General features: G+C 42.0%; 2 protein-coding genes across 6 annotated transcripts; one reads left to right on the top strand and one right to left on the bottom strand.

The window, feature by feature from the left end:
• The first annotated feature begins 3,275 nt into the window (after positions 1-3,275).
• On the top strand, positions 3,276-6,196 carry tmem11 (transmembrane protein 11). Of its 3 annotated transcripts, none has more exons than XM_023819192.2 (2): positions 3,276-3,384; positions 5,266-6,196. In XM_023819192.2, the coding sequence occupies exons 1-2, from the start codon at positions 3,338-3,340 to the stop codon at positions 5,780-5,782; spliced, it is 564 nt and encodes a 187-aa protein (XP_023674960.1). In that variant the 5' UTR covers positions 3,276-3,337; the 3' UTR covers positions 5,783-6,196. The 3 variants fall into 3 exon arrangements, with proteins under 3 accessions (XP_023674960.1, XP_023674961.1, XP_023674958.1); XM_023819193.2 differs by lacking the exon at positions 3,276-3,384 and adding an exon at positions 3,417-3,972; XM_023819190.2 differs by lacking the exon at positions 3,276-3,384 and adding an exon at positions 3,994-5,170.
• Positions 6,197-7,214: 1,018 nt separating this feature from the next.
• Positions 7,215-13,962, bottom strand: dhrs7b (dehydrogenase/reductase (SDR family) member 7B). Of its 3 annotated transcripts, none has more exons than XM_023819187.2 (7): positions 13,885-13,962; positions 10,977-11,152; positions 10,774-10,889; positions 10,255-10,465; positions 9,433-9,525; positions 8,838-8,990; positions 7,215-8,061 (listed from the first exon to the last, which is right to left on the bottom strand). In XM_023819187.2, exons 1-7 carry the CDS (start codon positions 13,899-13,901, stop codon positions 7,856-7,858), a joined length of 972 nt encoding a protein of 323 aa, XP_023674955.1. In that variant the 5' UTR covers positions 13,902-13,962; the 3' UTR covers positions 7,215-7,855. The 3 variants fall into 3 exon arrangements, with proteins under 3 accessions (XP_023674955.1, XP_023674957.1, XP_023674956.1); XM_023819189.2 differs by lacking the exon at positions 13,885-13,962 and adding an exon at positions 11,593-13,847; XM_023819188.2 differs by lacking the exon at positions 13,885-13,962 and adding an exon at positions 11,480-11,501.
• Between the last annotated feature and the right edge of the window lie 580 nt (positions 13,963-14,542).

The raw sequence follows: 14,542 nt of genomic DNA, 5'->3' as shown, positions 1-14,542 counted from the left end.
CAGTTTAAAAGAAAGAAAAAAAAGAATTGCCTTAAATGTACTTCATACTTACTTAGGAATGTTACACAAGTAACATAAGTAAATATTCCATATGATTATTTCCAACCCATACCTTATCATTATTGACCAATAGGAAGCAGGATCGTAATTTATAGTAAATGAACAGTTTTCACAAATACGTTTTTTTCTCCTAATTCATCATGCACATGAAACAAATCATTGAAGTATTTCCAATAACATTATTATTATTAGCATATAGTTTTAAAGCAATCCTTTATAACATGCCGGTTTTACCCAACATTTTAAATTAAACAACTTGTTGACATACTGCTATATCCTGAGTCCAGCATGATTGCAAGAGTAAAATATTTTTTGCATTTTTGTCAGGCTCTTCAGTGTCAGTCGCAGTGGAATCTGCTGCAGCATAACAAACAGCCTCTTGATTGAAGGTTATACAAGCCATGAAAGATTGCCTAATCAAAGCAATTTTAGGCAGAAAAGCTTACTCTAAACCATATACCTGGAAGGAAACCTGTATGGAAATGTGACATAGAGGTGCAATGCAATTTTCAGCACAGGTTATCTTAGTGTGTCAATGTAAACATTAAGCAGAAAATCATGCCCAAGTTGTCTATAAATAAACTGACTGGCACTACCTATTTGTAGGTCTAGTTCACAATTAACATTTCTGCAGTGAATAGTTTTGACGCAGATGTCCTTGGGAAAACAGACAAGAGCTCCTGAAGCTCCATTAACCTTAAGTTCTAGGTTACAACAATAAAACACTATGCCAGTTACATAATGGCAATATGTTTTCCTGGTATGGACCATTTCCTTCCTCCCTAGTCCACAGCCCTGTTGCTGACGCACCCCCTTATATCGATCACCACTTGGTTGCACAGAATGACCAATGAGCATATTGTGATCAGGGCTGAACTGGGATTAAAAATCACCCCTGGACTTTTGGCCATACGAGCCCATCACACATTCATACTTCTGAAAATATTTTAGATGGGGAGACGGCACGAATTATGGCGATCCACAAATCCATTGGCCGACTAAGAAAATGCCCAATATAGCAGTGGGCTAGTCCAGCCCTGACTCTGAAATTTACATCACAACTACTTCATTTTGTAATACATATACAATTGATCTTTTATCAATCATCAAATGTCTGGGGAAATCTGTGCACTTTCGTGTGACTTGAGCTTTGTGTAACCTACATAAATCAACACTGTTTGTCCAATAAAATGTTTATTAAAAAAAAACTCATGTTGCATTCTCCATTTAAATATGGATTATTTTGTTTTATTGCAGATATTTGAAATGATCATTATATGTGCCGGTTATATGCACATGGAAATGTGATTTAAGTGACTTGGTATGAGTATTTTAGAAGCAACTGATCTACTGGGATTTTCACGCACAACCATCTCTAGGGTTTACAGAGAATGGGCTGAAAAAGAAAATTCATTGAGTGAGCAGTGATTCTCTGGGCGAAAATGCCTTGTTGATGCCAGAGGTCAGAGAAGAATGGCCAGACTGGTTCAAGCTGATAGAAAGGCGACAGTAACTCAAATAATCTCAATCATGGTATGCAGAACAACATCTGTGAATGCACATGTCAAACCTTGAAGCAGATGGGCTACAGCAGCAGAAGACCACACTAGGTTTGACTACTGTTAGCTAAGAACAGGAGACTAAGGCAACAGTGGGCATGGGCTCACCAACACTGGGCAATGGAAGATTGGAAACATGTTGCCTGATCAGATGAGTCTTGATTTATGTTGCAGCATCAGAGTCTGGCAAAAACATCATGAAAACATCAATCCATCCGGCCTTGTATCAGAAAGTCAGGAAGGTGGTGGTGGTGTAATGGTGAGGGGGATATTTTCTTGGCACAATTCGGGCCACTTTGTACTAACCCAGCATTGTTTAAATGTCACAGCCTACCTGAGTATTGTTGCTGACCGTGTCCCTCCCTTTATGACCACAGTGTACCAAGCTTCTAATAGCTACTTCCAGCAGAATAACACGCCATGTCACAAACCTGATATCATCTTGGACTGGTTTCTTGAGCATGACAATGAGGTCATTGTACTCAAATGGCCTCCACAGCCACCAAATCTCAATCCAATAGAGTGTCTATGGGATGTGGTATAACAGAAGATTTGCATCATGAAGGTGCAGCTGACAAATCTGCAGAAAATGTTTGATGCCAGCATGGACCAAAATCTCTGTGGAATGTTTTAAGTACCTTGTTGAATTTATGGCATGAAGAATTAAGACAGTTCTTTAGACAAAAGGGGGTCCAACCCAGTACTAGCAAGGTGTACCCTAATAAAGTGGCCAGTGAGTGTAGATGAACTGTCCCATTCACCATTTAATATGGTAGTGGTTACTACAGGCTAGCATGCATGGGCAACACTTCCTGCTCTGGAATGATTGGGTAGGACTAGTTCATGTTTGAGCTCCCATGAGCCTATTTGAGGGGCTATTTGGTTTAGTTTTACATGTTCAGGTTTGTTCCAGTTATTAATGTGTTATTTTTTAAATTATAGTGGTGAGGTAATGTTGTGTAAATATGTTGGCCGGACCACCGTAAGGGAGTGTGACATGTAGCTCAATGAGGTTGCTTGCTGCTCACACCGTTGGAGTGGTGGGGGATAAGTGTATTGCATTTTGCAAGTTACATTCTAGGTAGACCTAATAGAACAATCGCAGAGTTTGTAATACTGCTCTTGAATATCAATGGTCTTCAAATAAAGGCGCTTTGGCGATATTCAGATGGAATCGGTGCTGACTAGTATCCCCAATAATTACCACAATATTGTGCAACTTATTTTAAAGCTCCATTAAACACGAGATCTGGCGTTAATAGCGTGCAGTGGTGTTTTTCGTGATTTACTTATTGAGTGTGTTGCGTAGTCGTTAATTCAATGAACGACATCGTACATGCCTTTCACGGTGCACGGTGTTTACCTGAACAGGTGGGTATATACATATGACCCTAAACATTCTGTATGCAAAAGAAAGCGGACTGAAAAGAACGGGCGATGTAATCGCGTGCACTATGGATATAACTGCATAAGCTAAACAAAACATTGCATACTTGCATCCAATCAATAAGTAAACCGCGTTTATTTTTTCCAAGGTGCAACTGTTATTTCCCACCAGGCTATGCATGAAACTCCTGCATCACACGGAATGCCAGTATTTGTAGTTTTAATTTTCCCGCATCCGCCTGACAACCTTAATCGAGTCGCCCGTTAAAAACTACATTTCCGGTAATGCGGCGTCACTTTTTGCGGCCACAATGATGCGTTGAGTGTCCAAGATGGCGGCGTTCGGAAGGAGGCGCGGTGTCCCAGCCAACAGGGAGAGGTCAGTGATACTTTATTTTTCTAATGAAGTGAACTTTTTGTACTGTAATACTGTGCAGGTAACACCTGTTTTTTTAGAAAGGCCATGCACGACGCATCAATTGTATTGTCTGGTTGTCAGTCGTCTGTAACCTGGAATTTCATTTTGTACGTTGTGGTGTTTTACTATTAGTGGCAAGTATCGTAATGCTGGTTAAACTCAAACGTTCGTTTGCCAAATACTTACGTGCAGATCTTAATGGAATGTATTTCTTCATTTTTATTCATTGGCAAAATGACGAACGGTTTATACGCTTATAAAATATATTGGCATAGAATTTTTTTGGTCTTTGGCGGACGGGAAAATGGAGTATGCCCGATAGCTAGCATGACCGAATGACAAGCAGTGCTCCTGTGACATTGACCGTAATTAATATACATAATTACAGGTGTGGTACTTAGTAGAGTTTGTAATTTCATAGTGAAACGTGTGTCCTCGTGTGAATTTCACCCCGATGAAAATGGCAGCTGAGTGTCATTACAGTTAGCCAGTCAGCTAGAGTGCTAGCCGCGTGAATGTCTGTGATCAGCAGTTTGCGAAGGTGAAAGGGTGGGTAGTTAGCTATTTTTATGTCAAATAAGCCATTGGAAATTAATACTGAAGTACTTTTTACATATCTTCTGCTAGCTATCCTGTTGGTTGTATGAGGTCGCGTCTGATTTGTATCAGTTAGACCAGTTGCCAGCGAACTCGTTCCTGGTCCTCAGAGATACGTCGGCAGTGGATTAACTCGTGCTGATACAATAACGCCTGGGTCCACACTGGATGGTCCCGCAGCTCCATAAAAATAGCTCGCCTATTTAATCCCACCAAAGAGAAAGCTTTCACCTATATTTCCACGCGTGTCCAGCCCGAAAAGAATGCACTGTGTTGCAACAGTTATCTATTGATTTCTGTCATGCTGTTTGCTTTTCTGTGTAAACGGTGTTCGTATCACGAGTGAGATTAACGTTGAATTTGGAAAAGTTGTTTAAATTATTAACCCCAAATGCATCGGTGTTATTTGTAATTTGACTGCTCAGAAGTTGCCAGAATGCCCTTAATGGTAGTAATCAGGCAACACAAAAGTTTTTAAATAACTGTTAGCATGTGATTTGGAATTTAGGATTCAGAGAAAAAAAACTTGTTTACAGTAATTATTAGTAGTAGTACTACAGAGAAATGGATACATAAGAAAATAAAACTATTTCTGCTTTAGTTTAATTTGGATAAAATAAGTTCTATCAGTAAGACCACTGTTAGAGTCATACCATGAGGTGGGGAGTCTGTCTTTATCAGGGAATGTCAGGTTCCCTTAAGCTCCGGAGCGGTTGCGACATATCAGCACTAAGCATGTTTTCCTTGGGTGCAGACAGAGGTAGACCAGCCCAAATTAGCGTGGCTCTAAGGGGGTGTTGTAAGAATATGCAGGATGAAGTCAGCAGTGTTTTGGATGAATGATTTTCTGGGGGGTCTGATGATGATGAGGAGGAGAATAAGAAAAGGGCAGCTTCAGTGTTAAGCACTTTCACTATGTTGAGAGTTTATCATTGCAGCCTCATAATGGTGTGATGCATAAAGCATCACTATTCTATTTTGATATGTTCTATTCTAGTACATCCTCAGATGTCACAAATATTTTGTAAAGTTTGTGCAGGTTTTGCAGAGCTTCATTTTAAATAATTTGAAAGTAAAATACTGCTGTTCTGATGAAGTCCATGTTTATACGAAAGCCTACTTGCATTTGCAGCCGTCCGTCCGACACCTGGTCAGTTTATTTCACTATTTCACATCCTCTCCTGTCCTCCCCTCACTGGCCTAACACTGGAATCCCTCCCCTATCCTTCCCCCCCTGTCATGCAGGGGAACGATGGCCTCCACGGACTGCTACATTGTGCACGAGATCTACAACGGAGAGAACGCGCAGGACCAGTTTGAGTACGAGCTGGAGCAGGCCCTGGAAGCCCAATACAAGTACATAGTGATCGAGCCCACGCGCATCGGCGACGAGACGGCACGCTGGGTCACCGTGGGGAACTGCCTGCACAAGACGGCAGTGCTGTCGGGCCTGGCGTGCCTGCTGGCGCCCCTCTCCCTGCCCGTGCAGTATTCGCGCTACGTGGCCCTGCCCGCCGGCGCGCTCACTGTGGCCTGCGCCGCCCTCTACGGCATCTCCTGGCAGTTCGACCCCTGCTGCAAGTACCAAGTGGAGTACGACAGCCAAAAACTCTCGCGCCTGCCGCTGCACACGCTCACCTCATCCTCACCGGTGGTGCTGGTGAGGAGGGACGACGTGCACAGAAAGAGACTCCATAACACGATAGCACTGGCCGCGTTGGCCTACTGTGTCAAGAAGATCTACGAACTTTACATTCTATGATTCTTTTTTAAAAAAAAAAAAAAAATCTGAATCACAAACACGGTAAAACCAAGAAAGGCCAAAACACAGAAATTCCCCACAAAAAAAGACCTGAGTTCAGTAGCCTTTTGGTGCCAGTGGAAACTGCTTATGATAGTTTTTTTTTTTTTTTTTGTCTTCAAACATTTTGTGCACTGATTGACATAATATAAAGCCCATATATATATTTGCTTTCACCCATAGCATCTTCCCCCATGTCACCCCCAAACTGGGGGGGGGGTACGCTGACGTTAAATTGTGACAGTGACAATTAAATGGACGCATTAACATGTTAAGGATTAACAGCCAGCTGCAGCTGTCTGTCCTTCTTAGATGTTTTCTTGTACCCTGGTCAGAAAGTCACCTCTCCATTAAAATGTAGGATATTTAAACATTCTTTTTTTCTGCATTTCATTTTATGTTTAATATAAATTTCACCTTATGCAAACTGAAGTGTTTTCAGCCCCCTATAAAATATGGAGTCTATTATAATGACACGTGGACACTTCTGCTAATCGTGGCCCTCTGTCTTTTCTGTGGTGTTTTAGAGGGATCTCATCGACAAACAGGTCACCAGCAATTTACGCTGACAGCATTTCTTTTTTAACCATGGCTCAGTGGATTGCGGTGTAGCCTCACACCTGCAGGGTTATAGGTTCCAGTCCTCTGTAATTAGCACATTACCCACATGTCCATGTAGGTTTTTGTAGTCCAAACGCATGCTATTGGGAGAACTGGTGTCTCCAAGATCCCGTTAGTGTGTGATTGAGTGTGTAACCTGTGACTAACTCCAAATTCCAGTCACACTGGCCCCTGCGTCATGTGCTGGGATTCCTGGGATCCTGTACTGGTTGTGGAGTATGAAAAAAGAATGGAGATCTAGGGCAGTATTTCCCAACCTGGTTCTCAGGAACCCACAGCTGGTCCATGTTTTTGCTCCCTGCCAGTCAATCCATATTTTTGCTGCCCCCCAGCTCCCGGTAGGACTGTCTGTGTGGCCCTGAGGACCGGATTGGGAAACTGCAATCTAGGGTAATGTGAAAAACACTGGGGGATCATTAGTGCATAGGTAGAGAAATAAAGCGTTTGATCAAAGTGCCCATGCTTGAAGGCTTCTCTCCCCTCACTCAAGTGTCCATCTGAATCTCAGACTTGCTTGAAGATCACTTGTTCAGTTTTGTGATCCATTATCCAGTAATGCCGCTACAGACAGCCCACGCTTAAAAGCCCCCTTTGATCTTTTCAGAAAAAGAATGGAACTTCAAAAACTATTTTCAAAGAAAAACAGCATATGAGCACAAACAGGTGTCCTCACGTACCATGTATATTTGCAGTCATCAAATGGCTTTCAGATTTGTCAAAACAATTCTTCAAGCCGCAGGATTTATATCAAGACCAGTAAAACCATAAGCTATTCAGTTTTTTTTACATGAAAGGTTTTTTTGTTTTCCTTTATTTGCCTTTCGTGTCGTTAGAATAGCATCTCACATGACATGGAGACAAAGTATGATGTTTCAGTGAGTAAACAGACATCTCAGTCACTCTGGATGGTTTTTGGATAGAGTTTTTCTACAGCATAACTTCCTGAACTGTTTTCTATGGTTCCCACCTCAGCTGGGACTATTTTCCCAACAATGCTCCAGTACAACTTGCAACAGTGTCTGAATTTTATGGATAATCGCCACTACAGCCCCATGCCATTAAAATCAAGTAGCTGAAGTGAAATATGAACTTTGTTATTCGACAACATTAAGTCTGAAAGATGCACTTTTAATACTTTTTTCAGGGATCTGAGTAATAAATGAAGGTAATCTTGGCTTCTGTCCATGTTTGTTATTTGTGCACATTTCAGCTCCGCATGGTAAGATTATGGTCCGGGAACATATAGGACATGAAAGACATCTGAAGCTGTCCAACAGTTACTCAAAATAACTTCTTGATTTGAAATAGTGAACAGCAACTTTGCTGGACTCTTACGGCAGACTCCAGCCAGGTGACAGTGTGACGAGAGCATGGAGCAGCTTCTAGTCGCTGTTTTGGCTGCACTCTCTCTCCTTATTGGTCTTTGGCCTTATGCTCCTTTCTGGCTCGGCCGGCCATGAGTCTGAAGAAGAGCGATGGCCAGAGCGTGCGGATGTACACAGCCAGACAGGGTATTGCTCCAGCCATCATTGCGTCCTTCCTCCGGCGCTCCGTGGCCTCCAGGACCGCACCGGCCACCTCCCACGGGTCCCTGCCCTCTGCCGTGTTCCTGTCAAGCACTGGGACAGCACAGGTGAGGGTACACACTGGCTGTGACCGAGCAGCACCAGCAGCCCTTAGCACCTATACACACTTAAAGTCATTTAATTATCCTAATGATGGTACTGATGAGATTCTCTGTCGTAAAACATTCCTGTACTGCCGCATAAGCGAGGCAGGGAGTTTTACTCGCACGATTAAGCCAAATATTGTCAGACTGGGCACTGGAAAGATATAAAAATATGTATAATGTCATAACATATAAACATGGCTACTACTGACAGGTTCTGAGGTTCTTTTTTTGACAAAGTTTTATAAGAGGATGTGTTTAAAATAAATGGAAAAAAGACTACCTCTAGTAGACTGCAAATTACCTCCGGACTGTTACAGAGCCATGGAAAATTGCACATCTAATTTAAGTCAGAGTTAAGAAAATGACCTCAGGTTCTATAGATATCTGAGCCTCGGTTTGTGAACAGACGCGCAGCTTGTCCTCTTGGTTTTGAGCAGCAGGAATTGCATTAAGTATCATTCAGTCTTACGTTAAGTATCATTCAAACGGTTTTTGAGGCTTGTGTGTTCAGTGAATGCACAAAGATTTCATGAATATGTCTACAACATAAGTGCTTGTGTGCCCTTCAAGGCAAGTGAAATCTACGTTATTGGGGATCCTTGAACAGTTGATTGTTCTTGACCACTGAAGGGACAGCTTTTCCCATTATTACAGAATAAAAGTGTCTCAGATCAGGTTCTTTGTACCACATCAGGCAGCTGATCCCACGTGTCGGGTCCTCACCTCCATACTTGGAGCCGTTCCCCGTGACAGCGTTCAGAGAGAGGCTGGTTCTGATGTACCCCGGGCTCAGCACAGAGACCTTGATGCCATACTGCTCCAATTCTGCTCGCAGGCAGTCAAAGTAGGCCTGTGTTGCATGCTTGGAGGCTGCATCTGGGTGGGTTTGGGGGTAAACGACACAAGTGATGTTTAAGCTAAATGAATCCCCTAGGAGGCATCCATGTTCTCATGAATCACTGCGAGAATGTGACACGCAGAGATGTTAAGCCGAGATTTGAAGGACCTATGGATCCAGTCTAGGCCGGGAGTCAGTAGCTGTTAATGCTGGGACTCCGCACCGAGTCGTTTTCTCTGACTGGAGTCCGCCAGAGGGAATGCACCCAAGGCAAGCTGACAAACCGTCCACCAGAGCATCACAAACAGCTTCAAAAAAGACCAGTTTTGCGAGTTTCACTTTAACGGTCTAAAAGCTTCACTCCCACATTTTTGCGGTAGTGGCAATTGTTTTAAGGAAAGTGTAGCTTTCTGGGAGAATGGTTTGTTCCTGTGCCGTACAGCAGACGCCAGCGGTGTGTGTGATAGAGGAAACACTCACATGCTGATCTGAAGGGGATGGAGATCTTGCCCTGGATGCTGCTGATGACCACGACCTGACCCCTCTGTCTCTGAACCATGGAGGGCAGTATGGCTGCAGCAAGACAGTCAGGGGAACAGGACAGAGCTCTGAACCGTTATTATAGTGCTTTCAGCGGAGATGTACAGCAGAGCTGACTTCTCATTAAACAATCGCCCAAATGCAGTGCCTTGCAAAACTACTGAATCCTCCATAAAATAATCTTATTTGCCATAATTATAAATGGTATACACATATTCTTCTTGTCAGTATATTTTTTTTTTTGTAAACTCTAACAGTAAATTTTCAAAGTTAAACTCAATTATTTGTCAGACTGACAGTTTGTCCAAACTGGGGGGAGAAGTGGGGGTTACTACAGGTGGCGGCCACCATATAAGACAATTGCGTCCTTGGTAAGGGAAATCTTCATCTGTGTCTTTTTCCTCTTTCATCTGCAGCTTCCAAGGCAAAGGGGTTGAATACTTATGCAGGAATCTTTTTTTTGTTTTTGATTTTTTAAGATTTTCTGACAAATGAATTTTGACTTTGAAAAATTACTGTGAGTAACTAGGAGTTTGCAATAAAAATATTGGGAGGAAAATGTGTATTGCCTGAATTACAAATGATAACTTAATTTTACTGGGAATTCAATACTTCTATAAGGCACTTGCTCAATTTTTTTTTTACTATAAACAAGCTTCAGACTGAGGCTTTCTATGACAGATTTTTTACAGAGATTTTTCACAGCTTCTCACATGCTGCAAGTTCATGTGAATCTTGTCTAGATATAAAATTCTTGCAAACCTTGGGTCAGAGCTATGGGACCAAAGTAGTTGATTTCCATGACCTCCTTATGGACATCGATGTGTGTGTTTAGGATGTTCCCACGGAAACTGATGCCAGCATTGTTGATGAGGACGTCCACATAACCGTGACACTTCAGGATGTCCTCTGCTGCCTGGGCAACCTCCTCGACTTTTGACAGGTCAAAGGTCACGATGCTGGCTGTGTAGGTCTGTGGCGTGTCAGATTGAAGACATAGAATATGTACAATGCATTTATTTATGTAGCAGTGATGAGGACAAGACAGGGTCAGCCTGCATCCCTGGAGAAAACTAGAGCATGTTCCTTAACTCTAAAGCCAAATGGCGAAATTACTCTACTGACCATGGGATTTAACCCACAGAGCCATAAACCTGAAAGTGATCTATTACCACCACATCCAAAGGAAAACAATGGTCCAAGCAAAGACGACAAAACTACAGGGAGACATAAAAACACTAGTTACTGCAGTTACTTGTTAATGCAGGAGTCTAACTTCACCTTATGCTTGCTGTCCGCCACGGCGCCCAGCTCCTCGACGAGCTCCTGCAGAAGATTCCGATTCCGACCGCAGAGGATCAGCTTGGCCCCGGCGGCGTGGAAGACCCGGGCACACTCTGGTCCAGAGGAAGCACGGAACAGGTTTACATACATGGCAACCCAATTCGGGGAACATTCAGGCTAAGTACGGTGAGAGTTGGCACCTTTGCCCAAGCCAGAGCTGGCACCAGTGATGACCACCACCGCGTCCTGCAGGCAGGCCTTCTGCCGGAGCCTCTGCAGTAGTCGGTACAGCACCAGCCCTCCTAGGCCAACCAGTAGCACGGAGGCCATGCTTCCAAACATCTTATCCATCCCCCAGTATTTAGATACACTCCTCCTGGAGAGATTATGGTTTTCACAGTCAAAGATGCCGAGACAATTCATATTTATGAAACTTCATTGCATAGATAAAAGTGTTACTTCAAACAGGGTTTATTGTCCAAAAGTAGCTGCAGTAGCTCTTTTGGCATGGTGCCATTTTGTAGCTGGATGAAGTAGTTTTGACTGAAGTCCTTCTTTTTCGTAATGTTAAATTAAATTGGGTAAAGTAAGTGTAGTTTTTCGGCTGGTAACATTTCTCTGTAGCTGACCACTATGCCCATAATCTACTGCTACAGCAGAAAAACATCTATCGTTTATAAAGTTCTAAATAAAATGGGCTTACTTAAGTCTTCTCCAAGGAAAAGGAAAAACAGATGAGGTAGGTAAACAGAGCAGGCATTTAGTAGATGGGAGGCGACATACACACTGAAACCCACTTATTAATCGCTGTTTTACCCTTATGGCGTCCTGTGGGATTTGCCCTCCCCGTTAATCCATCCCCTGCAGCGTAGTAACTTTGGCGGTAACTTCCTGACGCCGCCCCATAAGAATGTGAAACTGTAACAGTGCTGCGTTCGAAAATGGCGCGAGGGGATTCTCCCCCTTTTACTCGCTACGTTGATATCCGCTGGAAGTAAACGACGCCCGTTACTTTACCGTCACGGAAAACTAGTGGGATTAAAATGCATCTATCCCGGGTTTTCACCAGATACATTAACGGGATTCGGATGTGAGAAGGGGTCGCATACAAGACATACTTCCCACAACAAACCCGCTGACTAATATTCCACAGTTAGGCTGGGCGCAGTGCAGCTAGGCTGACAGCAACGGGCAAACTGTTGAGGGCTTAATTTAGTAACTGCTAAAAAATGTAGTTATAACTGTCACTGAAAAATAACTAACCTATATGAATTAATGTAATTATTAAATGTTTGTTTCTTCACCTCTGTGGATAGAGAAGGAACATGTCATCACTAAACAATAAAAAAGAAACGTACGACAATGGCTTGATGTCTGCATTTTTTTTTCCAATAATGCCCCCCACCAACCCTCTTGACCCTCAGGTAACACTGCGGTATGCATGAGTCAGCACATATGAACACTCAATGTGTTTATTTCCATAAGTTTATACCTTAGGTTTGCAAAATTCTGGGAAACTTTTTATGGCAACGGAAATATATGGGAATTAAATGGAAATTTGTCAAATTCAGATTAGCCTACAACAGGGAACTTTAATATAGTTAAAAAAAACAACATCTTGATGGCATGGTTGAAATGATATCGCTTCCTTTTTATACAAGAATTAAGTGCAATACATATGTAACTGTATAACCGCTGGCTGTGTTCAGCTGAGTTGTGCACCACACTCAATATAGCCAGGTTGCAGCACATCAGGGTGTACAATATTTTTGGAACGCATGTGGAAGGAACACAGATCAGGAGAGGCTAAAATGCTTATAAAGTATACGACATTTAAACCTACAGGGATATTGAGAAAGCCTGGATGACCAAGTGCTAAATTTGGACAAACAAACAATACGTGTTTGAATCAATGCCATTATTGTCATACCATGTGACAGACTGGATTTGTGTCAAATTTGATGCGAAATTGATTCACGATAACTAAAATAGGTGCATGATTTTGTCACTTTGAAAATGAAATTGGTTTGGATCGTTAAAAGCTTCAGTAATAATTTTTAAAATTACTTAAATATGAAATTTGCAAGATCGGCTGTATGAAGATTTAAGTGCTATGATGAGGAAACTACGTAGTTTAAAATCTGCCATAAATATTTCTGAAAACATGTTTATTATACATGAAGTTTAGATAAGTTCAGGAGGGCGTTTCAAACTGGTAGCCCTTCGTATGGCTCAGTACCCGTGAAGTAACTCAGTTTCAAAAAGGTTGATGACCCCTGATATAGAGAGTAAATGCTGTGTATTACAAGATGGGAGCTTCCCTTCAATCCCTCAACACCGAGGGGCGCATGTCACCGAGAAAACAATTGATTTACATTAAGCATGTAGCAAGGCTTGTGAGAAACGTTGAATGACGCCTCATTACTGGTAGCGTGTATTGACTCGAGTCAAAATAAACAAAAATGTAGCCACACACTTGGAGGAATCAACTTCTTCAACACTGTACATTGTATGCTGTATGATATAATTCATGATATAAATAAACAAACATAAAATACACGGTGCATCCCAATTTACGGTCTTCCCTAAGAGACTTCGAATGTGAAAATACGCCCCGCCCTCCGAACAGGGATCAGCAGCTCTCACATCCATACCTATACCACACTGGGTACCAGTCCAGTTTTACTAGACATACTAGAAAGTGATACAGGCCATTTAGTACGGTCTATTGGTTTCAGCAGGAATTTCCATTTAATTGCAGAATTGCCAGTTTAAAAATGGCTCTTGGTTAAAAAGTGCAGCGTGTGTGTGGCTAAAAAACGGCATATTAATACGAAATCAAATGCAATTTAGCTAATTCAACTAAATCCGAAGCTAGTTAGTGCACATAATAAAGCTTTGGCGTGAACTGAACGAATGAACCAAAATGACTCAAACAGTTCGCCAATGATGAACCCAAAAAGCAGCGATTTTAGGTCGTTAGAAACTAATGTAGCTAGTCTATTTAATACTATCCTTACATAACATAACAGGAATCTACTAACTATTAAACAGGCATTTTCCTTTAGTGCATAAACACAACGGAACGTCTATGCATCCAGCCCTTACCTGGGGGACCTTAACATCACGTCGAAGAGAAACCGGAAGTGTATCGCTGGTCGTGTCGGGGTCACCAATCAGAGGTCTGCGATGGGAGCTACCGTAATATACGGACAATACAGACACGCGCTTTGGACACGAAAAATGAAGTTTAAATCACATGCATCACTGGTCTCATGTTTATATTTCAGGCTTTAATTATGAAGAACTTGTATATGAAAGTGGCCAAATATACATTTGAAGCTATTAATTTCAATGTAACGCTAATACTGTTAGTTTCTATGAAATATCACATAGGACATTTCACAGTTCTAATATATCGGAAACCGTAATAACCCAGCACTGAACAAGGTTTATGTTTTTGTGACGTCACAGTACGATCTATTTCTACATTTAACGGATTTCCCTTAAACACAATTAAAATTCATTCGATGAAACTAATATAACGCAGGAGCTACACTTTCACATTATGTCTGTTGAAACAAAATCAATGGCAAGGAAATATATTCACATTTTAAGTTTCTAAGGATTGGTGTGTAAATACAGCGATATCTTTAACGGCAGCATTACAAACCCTACCTGCCATCTGTCAGAAAAACCTGCAATTGCGTTAAACCATCAGCTGCTGATCAATCAATTAAGGGCAAAGCATCCTGTTGACCATCTG

This window comes from Paramormyrops kingsleyae, chromosome 5, assembly GCF_048594095.1.
Source record: "Paramormyrops kingsleyae isolate MSU_618 chromosome 5, PKINGS_0.4, whole genome shotgun sequence".
In the NCBI taxonomy this organism is placed as follows: domain Eukaryota; kingdom Metazoa; phylum Chordata; class Actinopteri; order Osteoglossiformes; family Mormyridae; genus Paramormyrops; species Paramormyrops kingsleyae.
Note: the sequence above shows the minus strand (reverse complement) of the source record. Positions and strands in the feature narration are given on the sequence as shown.

Excerpts from the sequence above, each read along its gene's own strand:
- dhrs7b (XM_023819187.2), bottom strand. Across the intron at positions 10,466-10,773 it reads TGGCGGACAGCAAGCATAAG|ACCTACACAGCCAGCATCGT; the intron begins GTGAAGTTAGAC and ends GACACGCCACAG. Across the intron at positions 8,062-8,837 it reads GAACGGCTCCAAGTATGGAG|TGCTTGACAGGAACACGGCA; the intron begins GTGAGGACCCGA and ends GTGCTGTCCCAG.
- tmem11 (XM_023819190.2), top strand. The coding sequence starts at position 5,112 with ATGAAGTCCATGTTTATACGAAAGCCTACTTGCATTTGCAGCCGTCCG. Across the intron at positions 5,171-5,265 it reads AGCCGTCCGTCCGACACCTG|GGGAACGATGGCCTCCACGG; the intron begins GTCAGTTTATTT and ends CCTGTCATGCAG.